The sequence below is a fragment of the Cynocephalus volans genome, chromosome 2 (genome assembly GCF_027409185.1).
Source record: "Cynocephalus volans isolate mCynVol1 chromosome 2, mCynVol1.pri, whole genome shotgun sequence".
Taxonomy (NCBI): Eukaryota; Metazoa; Chordata; class Mammalia; order Dermoptera; family Cynocephalidae; genus Cynocephalus; species Cynocephalus volans.
The window spans coordinates 133,729,922-133,756,595 of NC_084461.1; the positions used below are offsets into that span (position 1 = coordinate 133,729,922).

Genomic DNA, 26,674 nt, shown 5'->3' on the forward strand with positions numbered 1-26,674 from the left:
GGGAGCCAGGAGTCTCCTCAGGATGATGAAGACTCCTCCTGACTCAGGAGGATAAAGTCTTCCTCCTCCTGTACACTCTAGTTTGAGGCTTCACCCCTTCCCCCTGCCCAGCACACTGCCAAACCCGTCAGACCCACTGCCCTAGAGACCAACTCTGCCCCTTCACATCCTCCTTACCAATCCCCTTCATGGCTTTCCGCAGCGCTTTGGCATCTGCGTCAGGGTTGAAGTCATTGGCTGGACGCACAGTTCCCTTCAGCTGCAAGAAGCAGAAAGAGACTCAGCAGGTGTCTGGAGGCCCCCCAGGGGCCAGGCCCAAAGAGGAGCATGCGATGGGGGAGGCTTTCCCCACAAGCCCCAAACCAAGCAGCCTGGGGAAAGAGGCGGGGATGAAGGCAGTGCAGACAGAACCTGCGCTAGAGCTGAGAGGGGGGACTCAGGCCTGGGTGCAGGGCAAGTGCTGGTCAGGGGAAAGTGGCTGCAGCATTCAGCTCTGTCCTAGCCCCTGTGGCTGCTTGTTCCACTGAGGCCTCCCCGATCCTTCAGTATCCCACCTGCCCCCAACCCCCTGCCTCTTAAAGAGCCACCTCCCTGAAAAGGCAGCAGAAATGTTCTGAAATCCTAGAACAGTTTCCCAAATTTCAGTCAATCCTGAATGACTTTCACAATGTTCTTTCTATTTGCATTCACCACATGCTATTTTTTGATATTTTTATTAATTTAACTTTTCTGTTTTACTTAAATGCATCCTTTTTGAAGTACATTTAAATACTCCTAAAGGGTAAGATTTTTCATCCATTTTGTCCTTTGATATATCCCAAGTGCCTACAACAGTACCTGACACATCATAGGCACTCAAAAAATTATTTGTTAAATGAATTAACGGATGAAAATAATTTCATATTACTATATCAAGAATTAGAAAGTTGGTATCATGTGTCATAAACGGATGAAAACCCATGAAAATAAATGTAATAACAACAAAAACACATGTTAAATATCACCAAATTTAACAAGATGTCATTGCTAGCCAAAAGATCTGAACTTGAGGCTACCTCTCTCAGCTCTCTTTGTGAAAAAGGAAAATCAGCGAGTGTTGCAGAGATATGGCACCAAACTGAGACTTTCTCTTTGATGTAATCAGAAAGACTGACGAAATTGAAAAGGAGTAGCTTTCTCACTATGTGAGGTTCAGTGTTATTTAATGCCATAAAGACCCCTCCCCACCACAAAGCCAAGCTACATTCATTTCTCACATAACTTAAGATCATCTGCAATGATAGTTTTTGCCTTATAATTTGGGGAACACCATCCTAGAACATGAGAGCTCAGGAGCCCTCTGAAGTCCCCAAGACTGCTATGTCTAACTCCCTCATTTTAAAGATGGAGACACAGAGGCCCAGAGAGGTGGGGACCTGCCAAAGGTAGCACAGCAAGTAAGTAACAGAGAAAGTCCATAGTCCCAAACTTTTTTGTGTGGGCCAAGTGTTACCAGTCTCTGGAATGGTTTGCCCCAAGTACTTCTGTGTAAACTTTCATTTCTGTCCTTTGTGGTCCCCAGGTCTGAGAATGCTCAGGAGGACAACTCTGAATCCTTCAGTGCACCTGGAGCGCCCCTCTGTTTTCAGCTTTCATGTTCCAAAGCCCAACTGTTGGACCCAGGACAGGATGGGTCCCTCCATGGAACCAGCCAGGTCTCCTTTCCAGCAAGCCCTGATAGTGGTTAGTGGGCTGGAACACTTCCCAGCGTGTTAGAAGTTGATGCAGGAATTGGATCCCTCCACCAGAGTGCCCGCCCACCAATTCATCACTGAGGGAGAAAGAAGCTTCAGATGTGAGAGGCAACGTCTCGGGTTGGCCGCCAGGGGGCAGCTGAGTGCCAACCGGAACAGCAGGAAGGTGCGAGCAGAAGGGTGGAAGCTTGTGGTCAAGAGGTCAAGCAAGGGTGGGGAGGGTCTGACCTCAACTCGGGACACTGCACTAAGTTCCCACATCTGATAGGCCACCTGCGCTGCCTCCGGGAAGAACTGGCCAGCAGCACTGGAATGGAGGGGGTTGGGGAGAGGACAGGAGGGAAGGTCATCGTGGGCAGCACCCACACATACAACACATACCAACACACATGCACACACATGCATGCACGCACGCGTGCGTGCACACACACACACACACACACACACTCTCTCTCTCTCTCTCTCTAAATAAATAAATAAATCTGAGTGGTTTTCTCTCCAGCTCAGGCCTCATCCATTCACTGGAGTCCTCCCTCCATTTTGGAGAACCTTCCACCCTCTCTTCAGACCCCCTGAGATGTGGCTCTTCCACCAACCTTCCTGGCCCAGGGTTAAGCAGGACAGGGTTTCTCCAATCTTCCGTCTCCCCTTTCTTCCTTGGAATTTGAGTGACTTCTGTCCAAGTCTCCCTCTCTAACAGGGTGAGTAGCCTAGGGTGACATCAGCCCCGTATCCCCTCCTGCAATGTGCTTGGATATATCAGGTGTTCAGTAAATGTCTGCTGAACTGCACCAGCCCCTGTGGCACTCACCAAAGGTTAACAGGAAGTTCCTGTATCCCTTCCTCACCTGGATCCACATTAGCCCCAGAGAAGAGAAATCAGAGCACCTATGATTCCCTTTCTAGAACACAAATCTGGTCAAGTCATGTCCCAATTTGATCCAGGAAGATGCCCCCAGGCCCTGCCCACCTCTCTGCCTCTTCTCTCCCCAGTGCTCCACAAGTGCAACCTCAAGTCATAGAGAAGAGCCAGGCTGTTCTCATCTCCAGGCCTTTCTATAGGCTCCTCTTCCTCTTCACCTTCCTCCCTGGGTCTCAGCCTCATTATCTCTAAAGAAGCTCCCCTCAGTCTGGGTTGGGGAACCCACATGTGCTTTCATACATACTTTCTATGAGGCACCTGCACTCCTCCCCTATCCCAGCACTGCCCTGTACAACATTCATCAGGTGCTTCCCCACAGGGCCTGCACACAGAAGGCACTTAATAATACAAATAAGCTCAGTCAATGAGTAGGCAGAGCAGGTTTGTCTTTCCCTTTTTCCAGATGATGAATCTGAGAAGCAGCCATGAAATAGCAGAGCCTGGACCCTCATATTCTGACTCCTGGTTCACAACACCAGACTGACTCATCAAGTTCACAGGAGCAGACATCTCCATGTATGGGAGACCACACTTATGTTCAGACACATAGACACTCAGACACTCAGACACACGGACCCACAAGCACAACAGATATTGGCAAAGGCCACCTTTCACAAGCACAGTGCTCCTGGTTCAGAAGAGTCCCCAGCTCATCCAATCCATCCATTGGGATGGGAGCCAGGAGACTCCTGGGCTGCCTACCCCAGACACTCCCTCCAGCTAAGAATCCACTTACTCATCATCTCCACCACACAGCTTCAGCAGAGCCTTCTTGTACTCGCCAGAGGTGTCATTCTGGGGAGAAAGAAAAGAAGAAAGAAAGGTTACCTCTCATCAGGCCTGGGGTCCTCTCAGACAAGGAAGGAAGGTTCTGCATGGCCCAAAACAGGGCAAGGCTGAACACTTATTCATAGTAGCCTTCACTCTCCTGTCTGGAGGTGGCTGAGTCCACCCATCCGTAGTGTGATGATAAGTATTTAATAACTGGCTCTCTGGGGGAAAAAGAAAGAGAAGAAAACAAACCCTGATTTGCAGCAGTTGCCAATTTCTGTGGCGTAAATACTTCCAACAACGGACGATTTCAAGCTACCAATATGACTTCACTGAATGTGGAGTCGAGAAGAGATACTTGCTGCTCTCCCAAGCCAGGGTGAGAGGGCCAGCCCGCCACTGCCACCAGACAGACCCCAGCCAGCCCTCCCCAGTGAAATATTACATGAAAACAGGGCTCCGTGAACAAAAGCATTGGGAAATGCCCAAAGTCAAACAAGCATATAGATGCATATATCGATATAGATAGCATATTCTATATCCCCCTTGGGGCTTCAAAATGGACTTCAAGATGTCAGAGGCTGTGAGAAATTCTGTGGGAAGGAAATTGGTTTATCTTTGTTTATTGTAGCCTTTTCCCAACTTATTTTCCCACAGAACATTTTGCACATAATACTTATAAAAATTCGTCTTTGGAAACACTTTGGAGAACACAACTTGGATCTTTTCCTTGTCACCCCCATAGAGCTTTATTCCACTCATCCAAACAAAGAGAAAACAAACCTGTCTCTTGACAAAGTGTCATGGGTTGAACACCCCAGAGTCACCACAAAGCACCTGGCCCAGGGCTGAGGGTTCCCCAATTAACCCAGTTCTTTAATGGCCTCCTTCTTCCAGGAGACTGTGAACTCTCATTGCCCTTGGCACAGAGTCCTCCTTTAAATCAGCTTGCATGCCTTCATGGTTTACCCCCTATCTTCCTCTTCAGCCTCACCTCTCACAAGCACCCCTGACACTTGCTTTTCTGTTGAAGTTCCTTAAATTCCTTGAATGTGCCACCAGGCAGGAGCTCCTGGAATTTCCAAGAGACTCCCAGTTTTCCAGGACAGTTCCCTGTCTCCAGTGAGTGGTCCCAAAGCCCCGTGTCCTGGCAGAAAGCTCTCTTCCCTCTCTCTACCCCATTAGTTCTGCTCACCTTGATCATGCTGTAGAGGGACTTCTCATACTTGGTGCGGAAGATCTCCCGAATGTCCAGCATGTCCAGCTCACTGCGAGAGACCATGATGCGGATCAGGGTGTTGTCCCGAGTCCCCAGGCCCTGGAAGACAAGTAGGTTTGGGGAACAGAGACTTAAGAGAAGGCCAGAGTGCCAACAGCTCCCACCTTAGCTGGAAACACTATTTTCGTACCAAAATGTTAAAATTAAGAACAAAAGAAGCGTTCTGCTCCTTTGCATGCAGGAGAGAAGAAAAAGAAAGAAGTAGATATTGCCATTCCCTTTGCAACTACCTGTGTTGTCCCTCTTGCTTTTATAAGCCCCTTCCCCCCGCTTCATATATTATTTCCATCTTTGTTTTTCCTTGTAATTTTACCGTAACTTTGTAACTCTGAGCAATATATTTGGGTTTGTACATTTTCGAACTTTGCAAATATACCACCGTGCATTTATTTTTCTGTACTACTCTTTTTTGGCAGCTGGCCGGTACACGGATCGAACCCTGGACTTTGGTGTTAGCCCCACGCTCTACCAAACTGAGCTAAGCTGCCAGACCCTATCTTTTCCATACTATTCTTGATGGATATTGGGTTGTTTCCAGTTTCCCTATTATTGACAATACTGCTATGAGCACTCTTATGAGCACACGTATAAAGGTAAACATCTCTCTAGGTCTGAGCTGCCCAACCTCACTATGGCACACTGATTGACACAGAATGACTGACAGTCCATTTTGCCCTTTTGGGATGGGCAAGCAGGGCCAGGAAGGTCTTAGCCTTTGGCCTCTGGCAGTAAATGACCACATTCACTTACTCAGGTGTGCCATGGAAATACCATCAGTTTCTCTGTGTGTCTTATCTGTGAACACCTGGAAAGCACTGTTCTGAGGCACACACCCGGAGTGGAATTACCAGGTCACAGGATGAGCATCATGAATCTTAGCAGACAATCCAAAAGTTTTCCAAAGTGGTCTTACCTACGTATCCTGTACAGAAACATTCAGGTTAACTACTATTTTCTGAAAGCATGGGCTGCCAACCATTTGGCTGGATGGATTGGCTGCAGGCTGCCACCACATCCTCTGATAAATCCTGAGGTCAGGGCCGCTATACAGATGTGTGAAGTGTTGTGACAAGACAGCATCCCAGGCTCGAGGTTGCCTGGGACAGAGTGCCACTACCAGAGTCAGTGCTGTGGCCATCCCTGATGGGCTGTCTTTGGCCGGTGACACCAAGGACTTGCCAAAGAGTCCCAACAGTCCTGTGAGGGTGGGCAGAGACCCCTTCACCCAACCTTGTTCACATCAGCCCCCCCCACGCACCTTCATGGCCTTGAAGAGCCTTTCGGCAAAGTACTCCGGGGTGCTCCGGACACACTTCACTGTAACAAGGGAGGAAGACGTAGAGTTATTCTGGCTCCTTCGGAAGGGGGATGCCATGGCCTGACCCTTTCTTTGTTTCTATCTCTTGAGGGCCACCTAGTTTAAAGGCAGGAAGAACCCTGGCCCCTGACAGCCCACAACCCGAGAGCACCCAGACCCACCACTTTCATCACAAAACCATGAGACAGAGAAACCAGGAAATGAGCCTGTTGAAATCTGGGAAGTCCATCTCAAAGACCCACTTCATCTTTCTAATCCTTTCGGGTTTCCCAGGGAACTGGGCCAGGAGGGGGTAGCATCTGGGGTGGAGGGGGAAAAGGTGACTCTTTAGATTTGCAATCCCAGAGAGGTACTGGGAGCTGAGTCACTTTGGATCCTGCTGGCAGAGCAGACCAGAACTTGACTACTTGAAATAGGGTTGGCGGGGGACGGCTCTGAGCAGGAAGATGAGGCCTGGGCTGTAGCTCCACCCCAAGAAATATACACACACAACCTACCTCTGACTCGGCGGTACTGACTCTTAGAATGGCAGACTTACAAGGGCCTCTGGGGTCAGGCAGCCCATCTTCCGTGCCCCCCACTTAACAGATGAGGAAACTGAGACCCGGTGAGGATAAGTGTCTTGCTCCAAGTCACTCATCATTCGGGAAAAGCCCTGAGTTTGAAGCTTGTCTCCACTGGACTAGTCAGCTCCTGACATTGCTCATGTTCAGAGCACCCCCAACTCATTACAAAACTACCCCTCGACAAGTCACTCAGGCTCTGTGAGACTCAGTATCCTCCTCTGTGAAGGAGTTGACCACAGTGCCCACTTCTCCATCTCATTTAAAGATTAAACCCTCAGTGCAGTGCTTGGTATACAGTAGACACTCCACAAAAATCTGCTGTCATGATCATTATTATCCAGCCCCAAGTTCAGTGTTCTTTCTCCCCCAACACTGGAGAAGGGAGCGGGAGGGAGGCAGTACCTGGGGCTTGACTCCCTCCTTTCCCCAGACTCACCCATGCAGCCCTGGCTAACCCTGTAGAATTCATGGCCCATCTGGTTTCCTCCTTCCCAACTCCATACCGTATCATCCCCCCTTTCCATTTCTGGCCCCTTGTTCCTGAGTCAGTATCCCCAGATCCCATGGAGCCCCTGAGAATGCAATGTCAGGACGTACCCACAGCCAGCATTAGCTTCTCAAAGTCCCCGGACAGCTCCCCTCGGATGCTGGCTTCGATCGGCTTCCCCGTGGTCCTCAGATACTCGTCAAACACTAAGTCAGACAGAAAGACAAGGATGTCCGAGAGTCCTCCCTTAACACTAAGAAGAAACAGGGACTTCAAAAGGGGAGAGTGTGGTGATCAGAACCTGACTTCCCAACATGAAGCTAGGGCTGGTGCTTGGGGGAAGGTGGCCGGGAGGTCACGTACATCACCAGCCACCACGCAGACATACTGTGTATGTTGGGAGGGACCGTACCTGTCTCTAACGTGAAGACAGGACTGGTACTTAGATGAAAGTGCTGAGCACCCTGTTAATGACTTCAGGGACAGACTACACAAACTCCTGTCTAACAAGATAAGGACGGGTGCTTGGGTTGGGGGATGGAGTAGGTATCGTGCTCCATTAGTAGTAAAGAAAAGGAAAGGACAGGAATTCTTGGCACAACTCCAAGGGAGCAGCTGTAGGTCTTCTCTGGAGCTTACCCAACCGAAGATGCTGCTTGCTGCGATTTCCCAAGATGTAAATGAACTGGGCTTCATCTGTTCCCCATTTCAGTTCCCCTGCCTCATACAGGTCCTAAGGGGAAGAGGTGGAACTTAACTGAAAGAAGAAAGCTCAGGAGACAGGACATGCTAGCCAAGCCACTCAGAACTGCTGCCCGATCCCTGGACATAACTGCAATTGCTAGCCTCAGGACCTTTGCATATACCTGTATGCCTTTCTTTCTTTCTTTCTTGCTGGGGAAACTCCTACTCAACCTTCAAGGCCCAAATTGAATATTCCATTTTTTCTCAAAGCACTTTCTGATGTGCTCAGGCAGAGTTGTCTTTTTCTTCCTCCCTCTTCTAGGCTTCTATAGCTTTCTGCTTCTTTAAAACTCTGATCTACTGTATATTATAATGATGTCTTCATATGTCTGTCTCCCCACTATTGTATGGGCTCCTCAAGGACAGGGACTCTGTCTCAGCATTCTCTGTAGCTGTCCCCGCAGTGTTACTGGCATGTGGTAGGTGCTCAAAACACCTGGAATGTATGGTATACTGATAGAGAAGGTGCTTGTGTGATTAATACATGCCTGTCTCTCCCAGTACTGTCTCGTTTTTCTCATTAGTGGTTCCACAGGCTTGGCAGAGTGCCTGGCACATAGTAGGTGTCTTACTTCAATAAATATGAAGTAACTGAATGAATAAACAAATGACGAAAGCTCCAAAACATGCCTCACCAACTTTACGTTTGTTATGTGCCTGAATGATAAATCTTTTCTTTAACAAAGTGCTATATAAATGACAGCTGTGACTAGGTTAGTTCCGGTATTTGATGCACATGACTTCACCTCCCACCCATCCAAACCCCCGCCCCCATCTCCAGGCTCCTCCATTGCTGTGCCTCGGGAGGGGACTTCCACCTGTGCTTGTTTACCTGCACATCCTGTTGTACCAAGTCCTCACTCACTACATCGTCCTCCTCCCTGGTTCCCTGAGAAGAAAGACAAGGGACATGTGTTTCAAATACTACAGAGCCAGGAGGAAGGCCTGGATATCAGAGGTGGAGACAGGGAAGACTGGGGAAACCCTGGTGGCTAGGAGCAGTGACTTACAGCTAGCTGACCCTGGATCAAGACTGCAGCATCTACTTTGTGGGGAATCACAGGATCCCTCCTGTTGGCCTCTCCCTTCATCCCTGGGGTTGGGACCAAACAGAATAACCAAAGTCCTTCTAGGTGCCCCCATCCAGAGGAAGCCAGAGCCTTGTACTGAGGACATCTCTGGGGACAGGGCCCCAGGCTCTCAATGGCCCCTGCCACAGGTTCTAGTATTGCCCGTGATGCCCCCAACAGTGGTACTACACAGGTAAAGGGTCTGTCCATTTGCGTTCTATTAGGCACTCTTATACCTTAACCAAAGAATTAACCCATGAGGATGTGGGACTTGGGCCCTGAGATCTGAGCTCACAAGCTGCAAAGGCACCAAATCCTGCTGATGCCTCTGGTGTTCCATCCAAGCCCTATGTCACACCTGAGAGAGGAGGCTTAACAATTGGAAGACACTCAAAGGGACCAGGGGTAAGCCATCCTCGGCTCCTTGCTTGTGTGGGCAGATGTCTACAGCTGGCCTGGCCAGGCTTATGCTCCAACTCCTGTTTTCCCTGGGTTGTACATTTCAGGATCTCCAACCCCCTGGGTTCTCTTCAGGACCGAGCACAGAGCCGGCACACTGACAGTCTGTGCCACGCCACCACTCAGGTGTTAGATGTTGAGGAGGCAACATCCTTGACTCCAAGAGACGGGGGTGCGACCCTCCTCACCAGAACAAGCAGCTTTGAAAATGGGGCAAAGGTCACACTTTCCCACCCCTGCTGTTTCTCCTGACAATTCCCCAGCTGGTTAATATGGGGTGTGGGTTGTTATGGTAATGGGAGGAGGAGAATTGGGAGGCACTGGTGTAAAATGAGGAAGGAGGGAGAGGGAACAAAGTGGTGGCCTAATTTATATATGCGCGGTCTTCAAAAAGTTCATAGAAGAATTCTTATTATCTTTTTTTTTAAAAAAGATGACCGGTAAGGGGATCTTAACCCTTGACTTGGTGTTGTCAGCACCACGCTCTCCCAAGTGAGCCACGGGCCGGCCCTCTTATTATCTTTTAATTCCACTTTTCCATAAACATTTTGAAGTACCCTTGTATAAAGAGCCATAAAGGTTGGTCCTTGGAGCTGGGCTTGAGACATCTCAATTCCTGTTCCCACAGCTCCACGGGAGGCAGGCAGGGAGGACAGCCGGCTGTTGGCCTGCTATTGCCAGAACTATCAGTTCATCAAAAGAATCCAGAAATCAGGTTTTTGAACAAAATCTCACTGTTTTTAAACGTTAGCAACTAACTCAACATTTTTGTTTTGTTTTTTAAAACACTGTAAGGGAAAGCAAAGAAAAAAACCCAACTTAGCAGGTTGAATTCAGCCACGCACACAAGTTTGTGGCCTCTTTATAGTGTCTTTTTGACATATGCCTTGGGTGGGTTGGAAGGAGACAGCAGGGCTTGGATGTGGGAGATGCCAAGTGGGCAACCCCAGAAATGCCATGACCCTGCGGGTGTCCTCAGCATGTGCCATGGCTGGAGAAGCAATGGCAGGAGGAGGGGAAGGGATGTTGTCATGGGAGGGAATACACCTGGGCTCAAGAAGAGTGTGCCAAGGTCAATGCTAGTCACCCGAATATACCTGTCTGTGAAAACCAAGGGAAATAGCCTGTGCCCCTGGGCTCTCACATTCTACACCCAGTGAGCCAGATGAAAGCCCTCTCAAGCTCCAGAGGATAGAACAGACAGTTGGCAGGGGCTGGGGGTGGGGGTGGGGCATGGGGGTGGGACAGCAATGAGGAAGATAAAGTATAAGAGAAGGACTTTATACCCAAGGAGTCACCAAGGAGTCCCTCACAGACCACCCTGCCTGGAGAAGCGGGGAGGAAAGTGCTCATGGCCCCTGGGCCTGCACTCTGGTAGAGACCTCCAGGGAGGATCTTAGGGCCCCCAATGTGAACCAACCTGAAGCAAGACCACGAGCATCTTCTGGAAGTGGCCAGAGGTGTCACTGATGATATCAGACTCCAGGTCTCGCTCATAGGCTGCAGGGAGGAACATAAGCTCTAGTCTCAGCCCCAGAGACCTTGACAATCTAAGATAAAGGTCCCTGCTTCCCCCAAAATGATCAGATATTTGTTAGAAATCCCAAGTCCCAGTATACACGACTGCTATGGCAAGACCCAGGGTATATTTTCAGTTCTTGGTACAGACTGAAACATGATGAAGTGGAATCTGTCCACTTCTCTCTATCCCTACCTGTACCATCCTACTGTGGACACCACTGTCTCTCACCAGGACAGTGGCTACGGTTTTCTGACGGTTCTCTCTGCTTCTGCTCCTACTCCTGCTCCAACCCACAGTAACAAGGGGGACTGTCTGAGAGCCCCTACCTGTGCGATATTCCCCTGCTTCTCATTGGACTCAGAATAAAACATCATCTTTCTCCTGGCCTACAAGGCCCAGTATGATCCTGCCCAGCCTTCTACCTCTCTAGCCTCCTGCTAGCTACCAGGCTCATTTCTGGTTTACAGCCTTTGGATCAGAGGGAAGGTGGAAAGGAGGTGCATGGATAGAGTCGTGGTGTCCCAACCCTGCAATCATCCTCACTTTGGCCCCTCCTGCCCATCTCACCATCTTTGTATGCTGCCACCAACTGGTGGATTTGCTTGTTGGTCCGTGAGGCCAAGATCTCAATGAGGCACTTCTCATCGGTACCGATGCCCTGGGAGAAGAGAAGGAACACGTGAGTCAAGGGCTAGGTTGGGAGGCCACTAGCCATGGGGTGGGGTCCTGGGGTGGCCAGAGTTATGAAAGCCCGAGCACCCAGGATGCTGCCGCCACAGCTCTAAGGCACTGATCAGGGGCTGCTGCCCTGAGACTCAAAAGACATGGGTTCTAGTCCTGCCTCTGCCAGCAGCTTGCTTTGTGACTTCTTGTTAAGAAACTATCTTTCGTGGCCTCAATTCTGTCATCTGTAAACTGGAGATATTAGTACCTCTGCCAGACTCACAGGGAGATTGAGAAGGTAATCATCTATCACATTGCTAGGTGCACCAGTTTACGGAATGAATTCATGCTTAGAAGCTCATCGGAGGTAAAGATCATAGCACTTTATAAACTGTAAAGTGCTAGGTACACTTAAGGGCTTTTTATCTGTCCCTCCTTCCTAGAGGACAACCCTCCACCTCAACCAGACTGAGCTACTTGCTACTCCTCATACCCTGCATGCACCTCCACAATTTATCCTGCCATTTTGTCCTAGCCTGGGATGACATTTGCACTCCTATCCACCAAATCCTCTCCAGGCTTTTGGGCCCAACTTACTCCTCTTATCTTCTAGGATGCCCTCCCTCTCAAGGCCCAGGGTCTTGCCCTGCTGACCTCCTGTATTGTGCCCTCCGTGGCACCTGGAGTGTTGGACACAATTTGTCTCCAAGACCCTATGTCCTGCTTCCTCAGGACTGTAAACACCTGGTGTGGAGGTCTGGGCCAAGGGCCCCTTTTATGGGGTCTGCTTTGTACTGACTGTGCCCACATCTGTCCGTCTGGAGGAGACTGGGGCACCCATCTGTGATAAGGTGTATGCAAGCTGCCTCTTGAAGCAGGACACATCTGCTATGTGTGTGCGGAGCTCACGGGATGCTTGTTGCAGAGCCTGGAATCTTCCCATTAACCAAGCCCCCATCCTAACACCCACATACACCCAAGCATCTTACATCTACCCCAACACCCACATACACCCACACTTCTTACCTCCACCCCGACACCCATATATGCCCCGCTTCTTACCCCTTGCCCCTGACATCCACATACGCCCACCGCTCCTTACCCCTCGCCCCCGCCACCCACAAACGCCTGCGCTCCTTACCGAGACGGCATCTTTAATCTCTTTGGCATCACAATAGGCCAGGGGCCTCATCAGACCCACAATCAGCCGCTCAAACTTCCCAGTCAGTTCATACTTCAAGTCAGCAATGAGGTCCTGGGGGCCGGGGAAAAGGAGGAGATAGCAGAGGAAGGAGAAGAGTAGTTATAGTTATAAGAATTTCATCTAACAAATGCTTCCTCTGACAGGCACTGGGCTGAGTAATCGCACTGGATCCACACTGGGAGGTGCGTACTATTATCAACCCTAAGAAACAGACTTGGAGACATCAGGTAACCTGCCCCCAGTGACACAGCTAGCAAATGGCTGTGCAGGTTCAAGTCCACAGCACCATGTCCCCTTCCCCACATCTGTCTCCTTGCTAACTGTGTCTCTTCCACTATCTGGGAACCCACAGAGTTGACACATCATAGGTCTTATTCAGCAGTGTAGCCCTAACAACTAATGCAGAGCCCAGCTTTTAGCAGGTGCCTTAGACACATCTGAGGCTGAAGGATGCAGAATGGAAGGGTAGGAAAAGAGCAGGGCAAGGTTCTTGCAGGCAGAAGTGTCAGCATAGAAGCTGACCTAGAGGAAAATATGCAGGAATGAACCTGAATGAATACACAGGTGAATGAAATCATATACCCCCACCTGCCATCTGGTTGCCATGGTTACCTTGCCATAGAGGGACTTGTAGCTCTGGCAGATCTCCTGCCTCTGCCTGTTGCTCCGGGAGGTGATCAGCTCCAGTATGGCCTCCTTGTCACTGCCTGGAAAAGGAGAGAGCACCCATCACCTGACCCACCCTGCCTCCAGGAAGCCCACCAGGGCTGCTTCCTTCCCTGCACACAGGCCTAGCAGCTCCCTGCAGTCCTCAGCATGAGCCTTCTGCTCACAAGGTGGTGGTGTTGGGTGGAGGGTCTATGGGGACCTCTTAAGTCACCACTGGGAGAAGTCACAGCACACACAGGATCTGAGCTCAGAGGGCCCCTGATTCAGTTCCTCAGTGCACAGATAAGGAAACTGAGGCCAAGAGAGATGCAAGGACTCGTTGAAGTTCCCAATGAGCTGGACATAGAAAACCCAGGTGTCCTAATATCTGGTACTAAGTTCTTTCATTCACAAGAGAAATAAAAGAGAACAATATGCACCAAATTCAGGATAGTGGTTACTCCCAAGGAATGGCAGGGGGTGATGTTATCAGGAGGGGGGGACCTGCTAAGGAGACTTCAACTATAAAGCCCTATTTCTTATGTTGAGTGGTAGGTCTATGGGTAACACTTCTATTATTCTTTATACCTTTTTGTTGGTCCAAAGCAGTTTATTACAAAATTATAAAAACTAATAAAAAGAATAGACAAAAAAATGAATGGGTACATTTCACCATCTCCCCTCCCACCCAAGGGCTCTGGGCTGTGCCCACATTTGGAGAACACCCCCAACCTCCAATGAGTCCTACTTTCTGAGGGTCCCACTCTTGGTGGCCTGGCACCCACCAAAGCCTTTCATGGCAGTGTACAGAGCCTCGGCATCCTGGCTGGGGTCAAAGTTTGGGAAGTCATGAATGGAGCCCCGGTACTTGGTACCCTGTGGAGAGAAAAGTAGAGGGTGAGCTGCTGGTCCTGGACCTGGACTGGGCTCCCAGCCCCAACCTCAGGTCAGATGCCTGACCCTGGCTCCAGGCTGAGCTCCCTTCCCCTGTAAAATCGAATGCTGACTACAGAAACCCTGGGTGAGGGTATGGGTGACTCTCTCATGCTATCTACCCACTGCAATCTGCCCAAAGCTTGGCGAAGGCCCACAGCCCTGCAACACCTTCCACAGGACCCAGGAGAGGGTTAAGAGAGGCTGGCTGAATGTAGGGGATGGAACTGACCCCTGCAAGAGTAACAAGAGCCCCTCATATTTTTATGGCACTTTACAGTTTACAAAGCCCTTTTACCTCCATTAATATGATTATTTTAGCAATTTGTAGAAGCACTTAAGATGACCTCTATCATAGAAGTGAAGAAGCCAAGCCTAAAGAAGGAAAGCCACTTGCAGGAGGTCACAAAGAACCCAGATCCTTCCCTGTTCCCCTCTGCTCTCCAGCTGCCAGCTACTAAGGGTGGGGTCTTGGGCCCAGGAGGGCCCAGAGACACCCTCAGATTCAACACCAAGACAAGGTGCTGCCCCCTCCTGGCCCAGTAAACTGAGCTGTGAACTGGCATCTGAGGACAAGCTGGCTCGGTCCTTGGGGGGAAGGAGAGAAGGGGCAGAGAGCCAGGGGATCTTAGACATCAAACCGAACCTGAATGCACAATGGGTTTGTTCACAGAGAAGTCAGATGTGGGTCAGCTACATGGCACTGAGAAGTAGGCGCTCCAGGAGAGCAGCCGAAAGCTGTGAGAGGTGAAGATGCCAGAGCTTGTCACAGAGCACACAGCACGCAGCATGCAGCACAGTGACAAAGAGCTTAATCTGTGCCAGGCCCGATGCGAAGGGCTGAAGATGCAGCGAGAAAGAGGACCCGATGCCTGTCTTTTATGAGGTCCTGGCGTGGTGGCAGAGAGATGGGCATACAAATGACCATAAAGCTTATAATAAATACCCTAAGACAGAAGCAAGGTAACATGGGGAATTAGTGGAGGCTGATTCCAGCTAGGGGAGAAAACCAGGAAAGACTTCATGGAAGGAGTTGGGGGGGGCGCACATAGACTGTGCCTTAAAGGGGTGAGAAGCAGACAGGCAAAAAGCGAGCCCCCCTTGGTCTCCTGTGTGCCCAGTGCCCACCCTGCAGGACTCTGGCCAGGCATTCAGATGCTCTTTGGTTTATGTTGGCAGAGGCTGGCTCCTCCAAGGTATGCATGTGTGGGCGCAGAGTTGCTATTTATAGTTCTGACAGGACGGGTGACCAGAAAGGGACAGGGCACTCTTCCCACCACCATGAATCCCCTGCAACATGATCATACCCCTGGGCAGAGAAAGAAAGAGTACACATGCCAAATATCTGGACCGGGTGCCTTGCAAGGAGATCAGTGAGTACAGGATGGTGGCTTTACTGCCAGAGGTCCCCTCGGCCTCACTTCAAACCTCACAGGCTGAGGCTTGAGAAATTCCTGCTGACTACTCCACCTGCAGAGACCCCCCAGAGGGCAGGTCCAGACCCAACTTGTCCACTGCACAGAGACTGACCAAAGGAGACAAAGGGTATTTGTCGCATGAATAAATGAACAAGAAGACAGGACACCTGGTGTCCTACAGGAATTTTATTTCCAAACCCTTTCATCTTTCTCTCTGGACACAGCCCAGCAACATCAAAAAAGTGGAGCAGACAATATTGGCTTCTGGGATGGAGAAACAAGAGGGCTAAGAGGGACAGAATTATTGCTTTGCGAGGATCTTTCAAAACCCTTTAGTTCAGCTTCCCCCTTGATTCCTGACTCCATGAGGGACAGGGACTGTGTCATGAATAAGACAAATAACCATGCATTAAGAAGAGTAACTATGGATCTCCAGCACCTGGCACAGACTTGGCACAGAGACTGGAAGGGGCTCAGTAATTGTGACCGGGTTGAATGAATGAATGAAGACACTGAGATGGCCTGAGCTTTGAGATCTAGGATGCTAAAGGGGAAGGTGGTGGAGGGGATCCCTTTCCTGGCACTGGATTCTAGCAATGCTCTCACCCATGCTGGAGACTCCTGGGACCAGCGTTGGAGTATGAAGCTTTGAAAGATGCCACTAGGGGCCAGGTCCTCCAGGGTCTGCCTGGGCCCTTGGCAAGCTAGCCTGTTGCCATGATCCATGGCTGCTTTTCTCTTCAACTGTCTGAGCGCACGTGTCCTAATCCACACTAGCTCCAGCCTCCAATCCATTCCTCCAGTTGTAAGATGTCCCTCCCAGGGCTCACTTGGAATGTGGGAGAGAAAGCACCTGGAGAACCACATGCTGAGAACCAACTGAGGATGGTTGGTTCCAGAAGACCCAAAACAGAGAGGGCAGGTGACATATCATGACCACACAGTACGTCAGAGGCCCAGGAGGGAAGAGAATCCATGGCTCTTTCTACACTAAGCTCTCACCCTCCCCTGATTCTATTGGGTTGGGGGCTGGAGATGAGAAGGAACAACCATCACACAGCCCAGAGCTTCTCCCCAGCCAGCGATGTCTGCCTATCCCTCTCCTTGAGTACTAAAGCATCTGATTAATTTCACTGCATTGCCTGACTGCTCTGTTGGAACTGGCTTTTAGGTAGGCCATTTCCTCCCTGTGCCATTCTGACTCTGTTTTCAAGGCTATAAATAGGCCTTCCCAGCCTCTGTCCAACCCATGGGACCCTAAGTGCTTCTGACACTCAGACACACGTGTTTCTAGGGCAGCTAGGGCCACCCTACCATTCATTCATTCATTCACTCATTCAGGTAAGCAAGCAACACTTACTGAGCACCTACTAAGTATGAGGACCGGACCACTGAGAACTAGTCTGGCAGGGGAGATGCACGACAACTCCAACTACAATACAGTGTGGCAGATTGCCTTGGGTTGAATGTCTCCTCCAAACTTAGTCCCCACTGTAACTGTTGAGGGTGGCAAATCCTATTATGGTAATTGAAAGGTGGGGCCTTGAAGAGGTGATTAGATTCTGAAGACCATGCTGAGTGATTGGATCAAAAATGGTGGTCAGGGACATGGTTCAGAGGGCTTTAAAAGAAGAGCACATGAGAGGTTAGCCTCTCTCCGCTCTGCCGTTTTCTGCCATGTGGCCCTGGGTCACTGTTATCATCAACAAGACCCTCATCAGATGTGTTCCCTGGACTTTGGACTTCCCAGCCTCTGAAACTGTAAGCAAATAAATTGTTTTCTTATAAATCATCCAGTTCCAGGTATTTTGTTTAAGCAACAGAAATGGACAAATACAGAGATATTATGCTAAGGCTCACACAGGAGCCAGAAAAGAGATACTTTCTCTAGAAAGCTCTCTGAGGACAGGGAACATCTGCCTTGCCCACTAATGCATTTGTAGCAGCTGGGACAGGGTCTGGGGCAACCAGGCACTCATTAAATACCTGTTTCACAAATGGATGGATGAGTGACTGTGAATGTATTCCAAGCAGATCAGAGAAGTCTTCCCGGAGGTAAAGTCTAAGATGAGTCCAAAGGATGAGTAACAGCTGGCCCCAAGGGGTAGAGGAGGGAGGGAAAGGTGTAGGGAGAAGCCATCACACAGGGGAAGCAAACGGCAAAGCCCTGGGGCAAGCGAGGGATGTTCAGGAAAGCAAGTGCAGATCCTTCAGTGCTCAGGGCAGATGCCCAGTCACTAAGACCGTCTGCCAGGAGGGAGGTAAGTAAAAAGAGGAGGTTGGAGTGTGATGGAGAAGATGAGGAGTCAACAAGTCACAGACTCCTGCAGTGCTGGCAAGGGCATTCTTGTCCTGGCTGGGTGGCCCTGGGCATACCACCTAAGTTGGGACCTAGGTAAAGGACGGCTCTGCCCCACCCCCACTGTTTTCTTTATCCATTAAACACAGCTGCCCACTCATAGTCCTGACCCCAGTGTTTGGCAGTTTTTGCTAGGATGAAACATATAATTTGCCTTTATGTAGATTAAAAGCAGTGAAATAGCAGCAAGTTTCATATGGTTCAAACTAATCCCTGTCCCAAAGTTGGTATGTGGAATCTAGAAAATGTTTCGTCTTCTGGGTGGAGGGTGTTGGTGGCTGCTATGGTCTGAATGTTGGTGTCCCCACCCAGATTCATACATTGGAAGTTAATCCCCAAAGTGTTAGAAGGTGAAGCCTTTGGGGGTGATCAGGTCATGAGGGCTCCACCCTCATGTATGGGATTAGGTGAGGATGCTGCCAGAGCCCTCACAGACACTGAGTCTCCTGGCGTCTTGATCTTGCATCCAATCACCACTAGCTCCAGAACCTTGAGAAGTAAATTTCTGTTGTTTATAAATTACCCACTCCATACAAAATACTCTAAGGTATTTTGTTACAACAGCAGGAACGGACTAAGACAGTGGTGACGAGCGTCAAGATATATTCTGAGTCCATATGTTTCCGAGTGTCCAAAGTCGCTAAGATCATGGGACAGGAAGCCGCCAGGAGGGGACAAGGAGAAGATGGAAGCAGGTCCCAGGATGAAGGGCAGGGACGTGGCAGCAGCGGGCTGCCCCTTTCCTATTGCTGCTCCTCCCCCTCCACCCTTCTCCCTCCTTGGACAGTGCAGGTGGTTGTGGCAGTGTTTGGGGCAGGGGGTGAGGTTGACAGAAGATGAGGCAATGCCACGCTGGGGAAAGGACATCTAATGACCTACACAAAGCTTGATCCAAACATTCACTTAGGGACAAGCTCAGTGAACAGCAAGGTCACTCTCCCACGCAGTTCTTGGCACGAGGATAATAAAATCTTCCAAGTGACTGCCGACCAGAGCAGTTATCCTGGGAACCCACAGCACCACAGCCACTAGAAGCAGGGGTGGGGGCTTAGCACTGCTTACGTTTAGAAACACAGGCAGCGCCTCAAATCATTCAGGCTTGGCTTTCCCACCGTCAGCCATTCTCACACTCACTTTGTGAATTTTGCATCTTTAAGCACCGCCTGTGCAGCTGTGCTGGCTTGTCCTCACCCGCCTCCCTCTGGCTGCCTATCGCACCTCTGGCAGACAGGTTCCTGGCCGCAGGTGCCCAGGATCAAGGGAGGGGAGAGCAAAGCAGAAGGGACTTTCCACCCTGAAATATTCAGCAGGTCCCTGGTGCCTGCCAGCTGGTGAGCAGCCCCGGCCCTGAGGCTCTGCGGTCTTGGGTCCCACCCAGGCCACTGATGGAGCAGGCGTCCCAGCAGCCTCTTGGGAGTACAGACAGCTGCTCTGGCCAGGACTCCAGCCGAGAGCACACCTGATCCAGCTCTTGTCTCCACAGCTCCCGGGAGCCCTAGGCACGAGCACCTGCCCCTCTTGCCCTGTCCTCAAAGTGTTTTTATGTTAGTCATCCCATTCAAACCCAGCATATCCCCACGAAACTGAGGCCACAGAGCCATGCCTCCTGGGACCTTCTACGACACACTATTCCTTCCTGCCTTTGGCCGTCAAGGTCCCCCATTCTGGAAGGAGAGATAGGGAGCACAGGACAATTGTCACAGTGGAAGGAACCAGGGTGATGAACCAGAGAAGAGTGAGCAGTCGGCTGTGTGTGCACACATGCGTGTATGCATGTATGTATGTGTTGGGGGTGTGGGGGCATGAGAAGCAGAGCTAATAACTGGAAGCAATAGATACAAACTACACAAACTTCAGCTCAATGAAAGGAAGCCGTTTCTCATGGTTCTCTAGTATTGTCTTCTGCAACCTCCTCCCCCCACCCAAGCACTTGCACACCAAGCACACCATATTACTGGGGAGGCAGGAGGCCTCACACACTACACTCTCTCCCCTCTGGCCTTCTGTTCCAGCCATTCCGACCTAGACCACTCTTAGACTCCTTGCTCTTCCCCTCAGTAACTCTCTAGGTAGCTTTCCCCGATCTCTCTACCTGAGTGGGGTGCCCTCCTGTGGGCCCCCAGAGCTGCTTTACTGCCCCTACTACAGCACTGTGCATGGGGGATTCTGACATCCCATGGGAAGAGGGACCCCCTAAGGCCCTGACACCCTGAGACTTGCTTGCAAGGTGTCTGCTGACCCCTGCTCCATGGCAACAAGAAAACATAGGACAGCCAGGCAGATGGCACGGCCCAAGAGCACTGGACCAAGACTCTAAAGATCTGCACCCTAGGTCAGGCCCCATGTCCTAGGTCTTGACCTGTCCACTTAGGTCATCTAGAATCCTGCCATACAAATGCCTCCCAGGCAGTAGCTCTGGGATGACTACACATAGAAAATGGGGAACAGCAAAAGTTCCACCTTGGGTTTTTGCCCACAACCACTAACACTCTCTCCTCCTGGTCAAAGAGGCTACTGTGCAAAGTGCGCCCCTCAGTGGCTGATAGGGAGGCCACAGCCAGAACTTTTTTTAGGGCACCGATCCTATATCATGTAACACACTGTAGTCTTCAGCAACTGTGAATATCCTTTAGGCCCAGGTCCACTGGATGGCAAATCATGAAGAAAGGGATGAAATTTATTTATCACTGAGCTCAACCACTTTGTAAGAGAAACTTATGCCCAGAGAGGGTAAAGAACTTACCCAAGAGCATACAGCTCCTGTATTTATGTTTTGTGGCCAGTAGTTCTGGGGCTGCAGTAAGGGACAAAAGGGACCAAGTCAGGAGTCCCCTCGGTTTTATTCTCCCTTTCTTTTTTTTTTTTTTTTTTGTGACCGCGCTCAGCCAGTGAGCGAACTGGCCATCCCTATATAGGATCCGAACCTGCGACGGGAGCGCTGCTGCGCTCCCAGCGCTGCACTCTCCCGAGTAAGCCATGGGGTCGGCCCTTATTCTCCCTTTCTGATCCAATCATCACACTGTCCATGCCTCTTTCTCAGAGCCCAGTCAACAGGGATCACTCTTAGGCAAGCCCTGGCACAGAGTGACTCCTAGCTCTGAACCCACACAGGAGTAAAGGCTCTGATCTGCCTTAGCCACACAGGAGTAAAAGCTCTGATCTGCCTCAAATTCTACTCCCTAGCAGAATGGTCAGACAGCATGAAATATTGAGGTTAGAATCTCCCAAACCAGGGAAATTTAATCCCAAATGGGTGTGACAGGGAACATTTTCATTTCTAGAGCAGAGAGGACCCTCTATTGCTTTTTTGCCTGTCCAGTATCCATTTCCCTTCCTGAGGAACCACTCTTGGGCCATGCAGTTCAGATGAGACCAAATATACCTCCTGGCTCCAAGACAGGGCATGTTACCCAGACCCAGACAATGAGAACTAAAGCTGAGACTTTCTCTGGAATCATGGGAAATAAGTTATATTGTTTTCCAGTGGGCTGCCAAGATAGCAGAATGAAAGCCTGGAGCTGCTAGTGGCTAGCATGCCAAGGCAAGCAAGAACCTACCCAAGAATGATGCCACCCAGAGGAAGCCCAGCTCACAGAGGCAGAAGACTGACACTATCATTTGGGCCCCTGGATCCAACCAGACCTGAAGCCCTGGGCTTTGTAGTCATGTGAGCCAACACATTCCTTTCTGCTTGGAATTTTGTGTGTTGCCACTGGTGACTTGCATCTGAAGAGCTGTGACTTATAATAGAAGCAAGCAAAGCCTTAAAACCTCTCCTGCTTCTTTTAAACTGAAGGTACCAGAGGTCTCTGCAACAGGCCTAGTGTCTCTGGGGGGATCCCAGACCCAGGAGAGGCAGAGCATAACCTTTAGGAGAGAGAGGCCCCTTACCTGTGCTGGTTTGGCCATGGTCTCAGGTTCTGCAGCAGAAACCACTGTGGAGAAGAAAGAGAGCCCATGAGATTCCCCCACACTCTGCTTCTCTCCATTCTTTCCCCCCAAATTCCTCACCCTGCTGCCTCTAGCCTTTCAGGTTAAATCACACCCAAAGACCTGGCTCAGGGCCAGGCCCATTTTTTTGAAGGACAATAGATAGACTAGATGGTGTCCAGACACTCAGACAGGATGGGAAAAGGACTTGGAAGCGAGAGGGAGTAAGGCCACAACCACTGACAGGCCACTAACCAGATGACTCCTCCAGGCCACTAACCACACGACTCCTCCAGGCTGTTCAGGGCGCTCGCCCCATGTTTTCTCATTTAATCCTCACACTACTCCTTCCAGGTATCAGATTCCCCTTTTTTATAGAGGAGAAAACTGAGGCTGGGGCATCAGTGTTTGATCCAAGTTCACACAGCTTGGAACCGAATTCAACAATTTCGAGATTCCAGAGTCCATGCTATCTGCACCACGCGTGCCCTCTTTCTCAGTCACCAAGAATGGTTTCAGAACACAGGGTGTAAAGGTCTGCAGATAAGACTCAAGGGGCTCCCGGTCCCTGCTGCAACTCTCTGAAGGGCTATCATTCCTGTATGTTGGGAAACATGTATTTACCATCTACTCCAAGTTAGGCACTGCTCTAAGCACTGAGGACACAGAAGTATAAAAGAGATTTTTTAAAACGCTGCTTTTCTGGAGCTTATGCTTTAATGGGGAAGAATATCAAATGTATACATCAGGCTGTGATAAGAACTAAGGAGAAAAGGCAAAGCTTGTGTAACCCCAGGTAGAGGGGTCAGAGGGTCTCATGAACTCACCTGGGGAAGTGGCAGTAGGGAGCAACCCCCAAGCTCAGTGTGGCTGATGTGGCAGCAGGGAATGGTGGGGGGGAGGGGGGTAGAATGTGGGGTCAGGGGGCCAGTGCCTGAGGCCACTGTAAAGACCGGATTTTTCTCTGATGGGAAAAAGGCCATTGTGGGGGATTTGAACAAATAGGACAGAGGATCTCAATTAAAATGGATAAGAAATAGGGGGCCGGATATGACACAGGATCTATAGGGAAGGAACAGGGAACAAAGGTATATTATCTAAAAAGGGATGTAAATGATTTGCAAAGGGGCAGAGAAGGGGCTGGGGGGCTGGGCTATGGCATGCTCTCAGCAGGAAGGCAAAAGATGGAAGTAAAGCAATGTTCTTGGGATGAGGAGAAACAAAGGACCACTGCTTTCTGTTCTAAGCAGGTCTGTGTGATTGGATCTCTTTTAACCATGTCCATGTATTGTTTTTTAAAAGTAAAAGTAACAAACTTATTCAGTTTGTTATAATCAATCAGACTTACTCAGTAAGACCTACAAGGAGCAGAATTAAAATAGAGGGTGGAAACCAAGGAGACATTCCAGCTCAGTGCTTTCCAGTTCTCTAGATAACCCCTCCCCACAAAAAACTTAGGGGAGAGCTTAGAGAAATCAGCCCCTGACCTCAGTCCATAATCCCACCCTCACTTTGGGGTCACTGAAGACATGACTCAGTGGAAAGAACATAGGTTTTGGAATAAGACAACCTTGTTTTTTCACTTACTAGCTGGTGACCACAGGTTTCACTGCTCATTTCTGAGTTCTAGTTTATCTCAAGCACAGAATTGGGTCTTTCCCTTTCTTACTTTGTAGGGTTGTTGGAGGATGAGACAAAACTTATGTCAAGAGCGGAGCACAAGAGGCCAGGCACGAGATATGTTCTCATAAATGGAGGCGTTCACTGTACTGGTGGGAGTTTGAGGGGCATTGTCATATTTGCCCACATGTCCCCACCCCGATTACGAGTCCCACAAACTACAGTCAGCAGAGGACAGACATCAGATGGGGTTAGGAGTGAAGGGCTGAAGACAGAGAGCTGTTTGCAAATGCAGCTCAGCTCAGCTCAGTTCAGTTCCAGGAAACCCATCTGTTTCCTTGGCAACCAGAGGCCCCCTAATACAAATGTGCAGCTCTCACCAGGAAATGAAAACTGCACACACACATGCAACCCCCAGCGTGTGTGTGTGTGTGTGGGGGGGGAACCTACATCTACCCCAGGATCTGGCTGGAAGCCAGATCTGGGTTTCCCCAGGTCAGAGGGCCAGTGGGGACAGATGATGAGGAAACCCTAAGGCTAGTAGTGAGACAGGGACTGAATGAGGCCCAGGAAGTCAGCTGACCCAGGGAGAGGGAGGGCTGAGGCCTGTCACCTGCACCTCCAGCCTCGAAGCACTTTCCTTTAGCCTTGGTGCTGGAAACTTCAGCTGCTGGCTGCAGCCCAGGCCCATCTGGATAAGAGCCCCTTTCCAAGGAGAGACGGCTCCAAGCGGGGGGTGGGGGGTGGGGGGGTGGTGGTTCTCCAAGCCTTTGGGAAATACTCTCAGCTATGAGAATAGTTTCTGTGTGCCATATGTGAGTGCACATCTCATGTACGTGGGAAGCAAGCTTCTTCCAAAACTAGATGTTCAGACTTTGGTTCAATACGCCAATCTCCCTGGAGATTCCAATAGCCCCTTAGAGGGCTTAGGGAAGCTCTGGAGCTAATCAGAGAAGTGCCATTTACCCGGCTTTAAGAGGGCCTCTGATCCCTCCCAGAGCCACCCAGACCATAGTTCTCAAATTGGCTGAATGCTTTATATCCAATGTTTCAGAATCCCAGAGGGACTTTAATGATCCACTACTCCAAGCCCTTCATTTTCTGGACGGGGTAAAGGCATCTCAGGGAAGGGAAGTGACTTGCCAGGGCACAGGCGGCAGCCAACATCTCTAACTCGCTGCCCCCATTCATAACCAGCTTCCACCCAGCCGTGAGTCTCCACTGCAATGAGACACCAGGAAGAGGCCAAGGGAAAAGACCCAGGTTCTGGTTCCCCAGTCTGACCCTATGTAACCTCAGACAAGCCAGGTTCCCTCTCTGGGCCTCAGTTTCCTCTTCTGTAAAAGGCAGATAGTAGTATATCACTCCCTGTCTGGGGAGATCCACAGTGGATATGAGAGGCTTTTGTGGATTTCAATCTGGGATTTTCACAACAGAATATCAGTCCTAGGAAGGTTCTCTCTCAGGCTATATAATCTCTCCCCATCCCCAAATATGCAAATTTCACCATCTTTATTGAAAGAGCTGCTCAAGACTGACAAGAACGGCCACTCCAGACCCGTGCCTCTCCTCCCAGGAACGCTGGCTCTCTTCTGACCTGTAGACCCATGAGGGCTCATCATGGCTGGTCATGGTGGTGAAATCCACTCAAGGGTAGAGTTGCCTGGGTGGCTTTGTGCTGCTGTGGCCACCCCCTGCCTTAGTCCCTTGGCCTGCAATCAATCATGTTTCCTTCCTTCCCCTTTGGGAGCTTAGGGCTGACTCTAGGGGGAACAGCTCACCACTGCCAAACCACAGAGAGCGGACAGGGAGGTATCCTGTCCAAATCGTGCAAAGGCGTGGGCTTTGGGGTGCAGCTGTCCCCCACCAGTTTGTAATTTAGGTAAATTACTTAAACTGAATCTCCATTTCCACATTTACAAAACACATATAGAAAAACCTACCTGTATTGAGAAATGAAATAGATGAAAAGCACTTAGCACAGTGCCTGGCACATAGGAAAGGCTCAAAAAATGGCAACTTTTATTATGATAAGCCCAAACATTTACAATGGAGGCAGTGCGGCACTGTGATAATGATAAACGCAGACTTTGCAGTTGTGGCTCAAGTACAAATCTCGGAACTGAAAATTCCTAGCTCAGGACCTTGGGTAAGTTATGTAATTTAACTCTGCCTCAGCTTCCTCGTCTCTGAAATGACAATCTCATAAGGTTTTTTGTGAAAACTTAATGAGATAAGGCAGGTAAAATACTTAGTTCCGCCAGGTACAGAAGAAATGTTTAATAAATGGTGGCTTCTGTTACCACAATCGTCATTATTAGAGCAGTGGTCTCCAAAGTGGGGTACTGGGTACAACAGCCCACAGCGGTGCAGGATGAGAAAATTACAACTTTGTAAATGTTTTTATCTCATCCTTTTATGTTCCAATTTTGATATTTGTTATACATATATATAAAGTTAAAGACACATATGAGGAGTTCAAGCTTGTATAGCACAGAATCAAGAATTTGTATTCAATGGAATGAAGAGGGGGTGGCAGGGATGCCAGGAAGAAGAGTAACACTGGCACAAGAAACAGCATTTGTCCTCAAAAGGCAGCCTGTGGCTCTAGAGAAATAAAGTGCACTTTTGAGGTGAGGAACGAGATCCTGGGTGTAAGGGGGTGAAACCAGGTGGCGGGGGAGAACAATTTAAGAAAAATCAAGCAATAACCTGGAAGATCATACAAAAAAATATCACCAGACCTCTAAGTCACAGGGGCACCTGAACGGTTCCCACGTGAGCATGTCACTCCTTTGCTCACAAGTCTCCAGTGGTGCTGTGGGAAATCAAGATATTTCAGCCCAAAATACACTTCTTTGACATATCTCAAGGTGGCTAATTTAGAGAGATTAGAAAAATAAGATTAGCTATAGGAAGAAATTTGCATCGGACTTCTTCTGAGGTCTCCCGTTTGTCTACTGCCTATTCTTCCTGAGGGCAGCTGCGAGGTCACCTGCACTATTCCCACCTGCGTAACACAACAGTC

General features: G+C 49.7%; 1 protein-coding gene across 2 annotated transcripts in view; it reads right to left on the minus strand.

The window, feature by feature from the left end:
- The window catches only part of ANXA6 (annexin A6), a 52,365-nt gene that overhangs the window by 20,242 nt on the left and 5,449 nt on the right, over nucleotides 1-26,674 (minus strand). For both annotated transcript variants that reach the window (XM_063086381.1, XM_063086380.1), the window contains exons 2-15: nucleotides 21,988-22,031; nucleotides 14,172-14,262; nucleotides 13,351-13,445; nucleotides 12,676-12,789; nucleotides 11,439-11,529; nucleotides 10,770-10,849; nucleotides 8,653-8,709; nucleotides 7,716-7,809; nucleotides 7,187-7,282; nucleotides 5,964-6,022; nucleotides 4,622-4,744; nucleotides 3,392-3,450; nucleotides 1,962-2,040; nucleotides 178-259 (exon numbers count right to left, since the gene is read on the minus strand). In XM_063086381.1, the coding sequence (XP_062942451.1) occupies nucleotides 178-259; nucleotides 1,962-2,040; nucleotides 3,392-3,450; nucleotides 4,622-4,744; nucleotides 5,964-6,022; nucleotides 7,187-7,282; nucleotides 7,716-7,809; nucleotides 8,653-8,709; nucleotides 10,770-10,849; nucleotides 11,439-11,529; nucleotides 12,676-12,789; nucleotides 13,351-13,445; nucleotides 14,172-14,262; nucleotides 21,988-22,005 (1,138 nt within the window). In that variant the 5' untranslated portion in view covers nucleotides 22,006-22,031. The remainder of the gene's footprint in view (nucleotides 1-177; nucleotides 260-1,961; nucleotides 2,041-3,391; nucleotides 3,451-4,621; nucleotides 4,745-5,963; nucleotides 6,023-7,186; nucleotides 7,283-7,715; nucleotides 7,810-8,652; nucleotides 8,710-10,769; nucleotides 10,850-11,438; nucleotides 11,530-12,675; nucleotides 12,790-13,350; nucleotides 13,446-14,171; nucleotides 14,263-21,987; nucleotides 22,032-26,674) is intronic.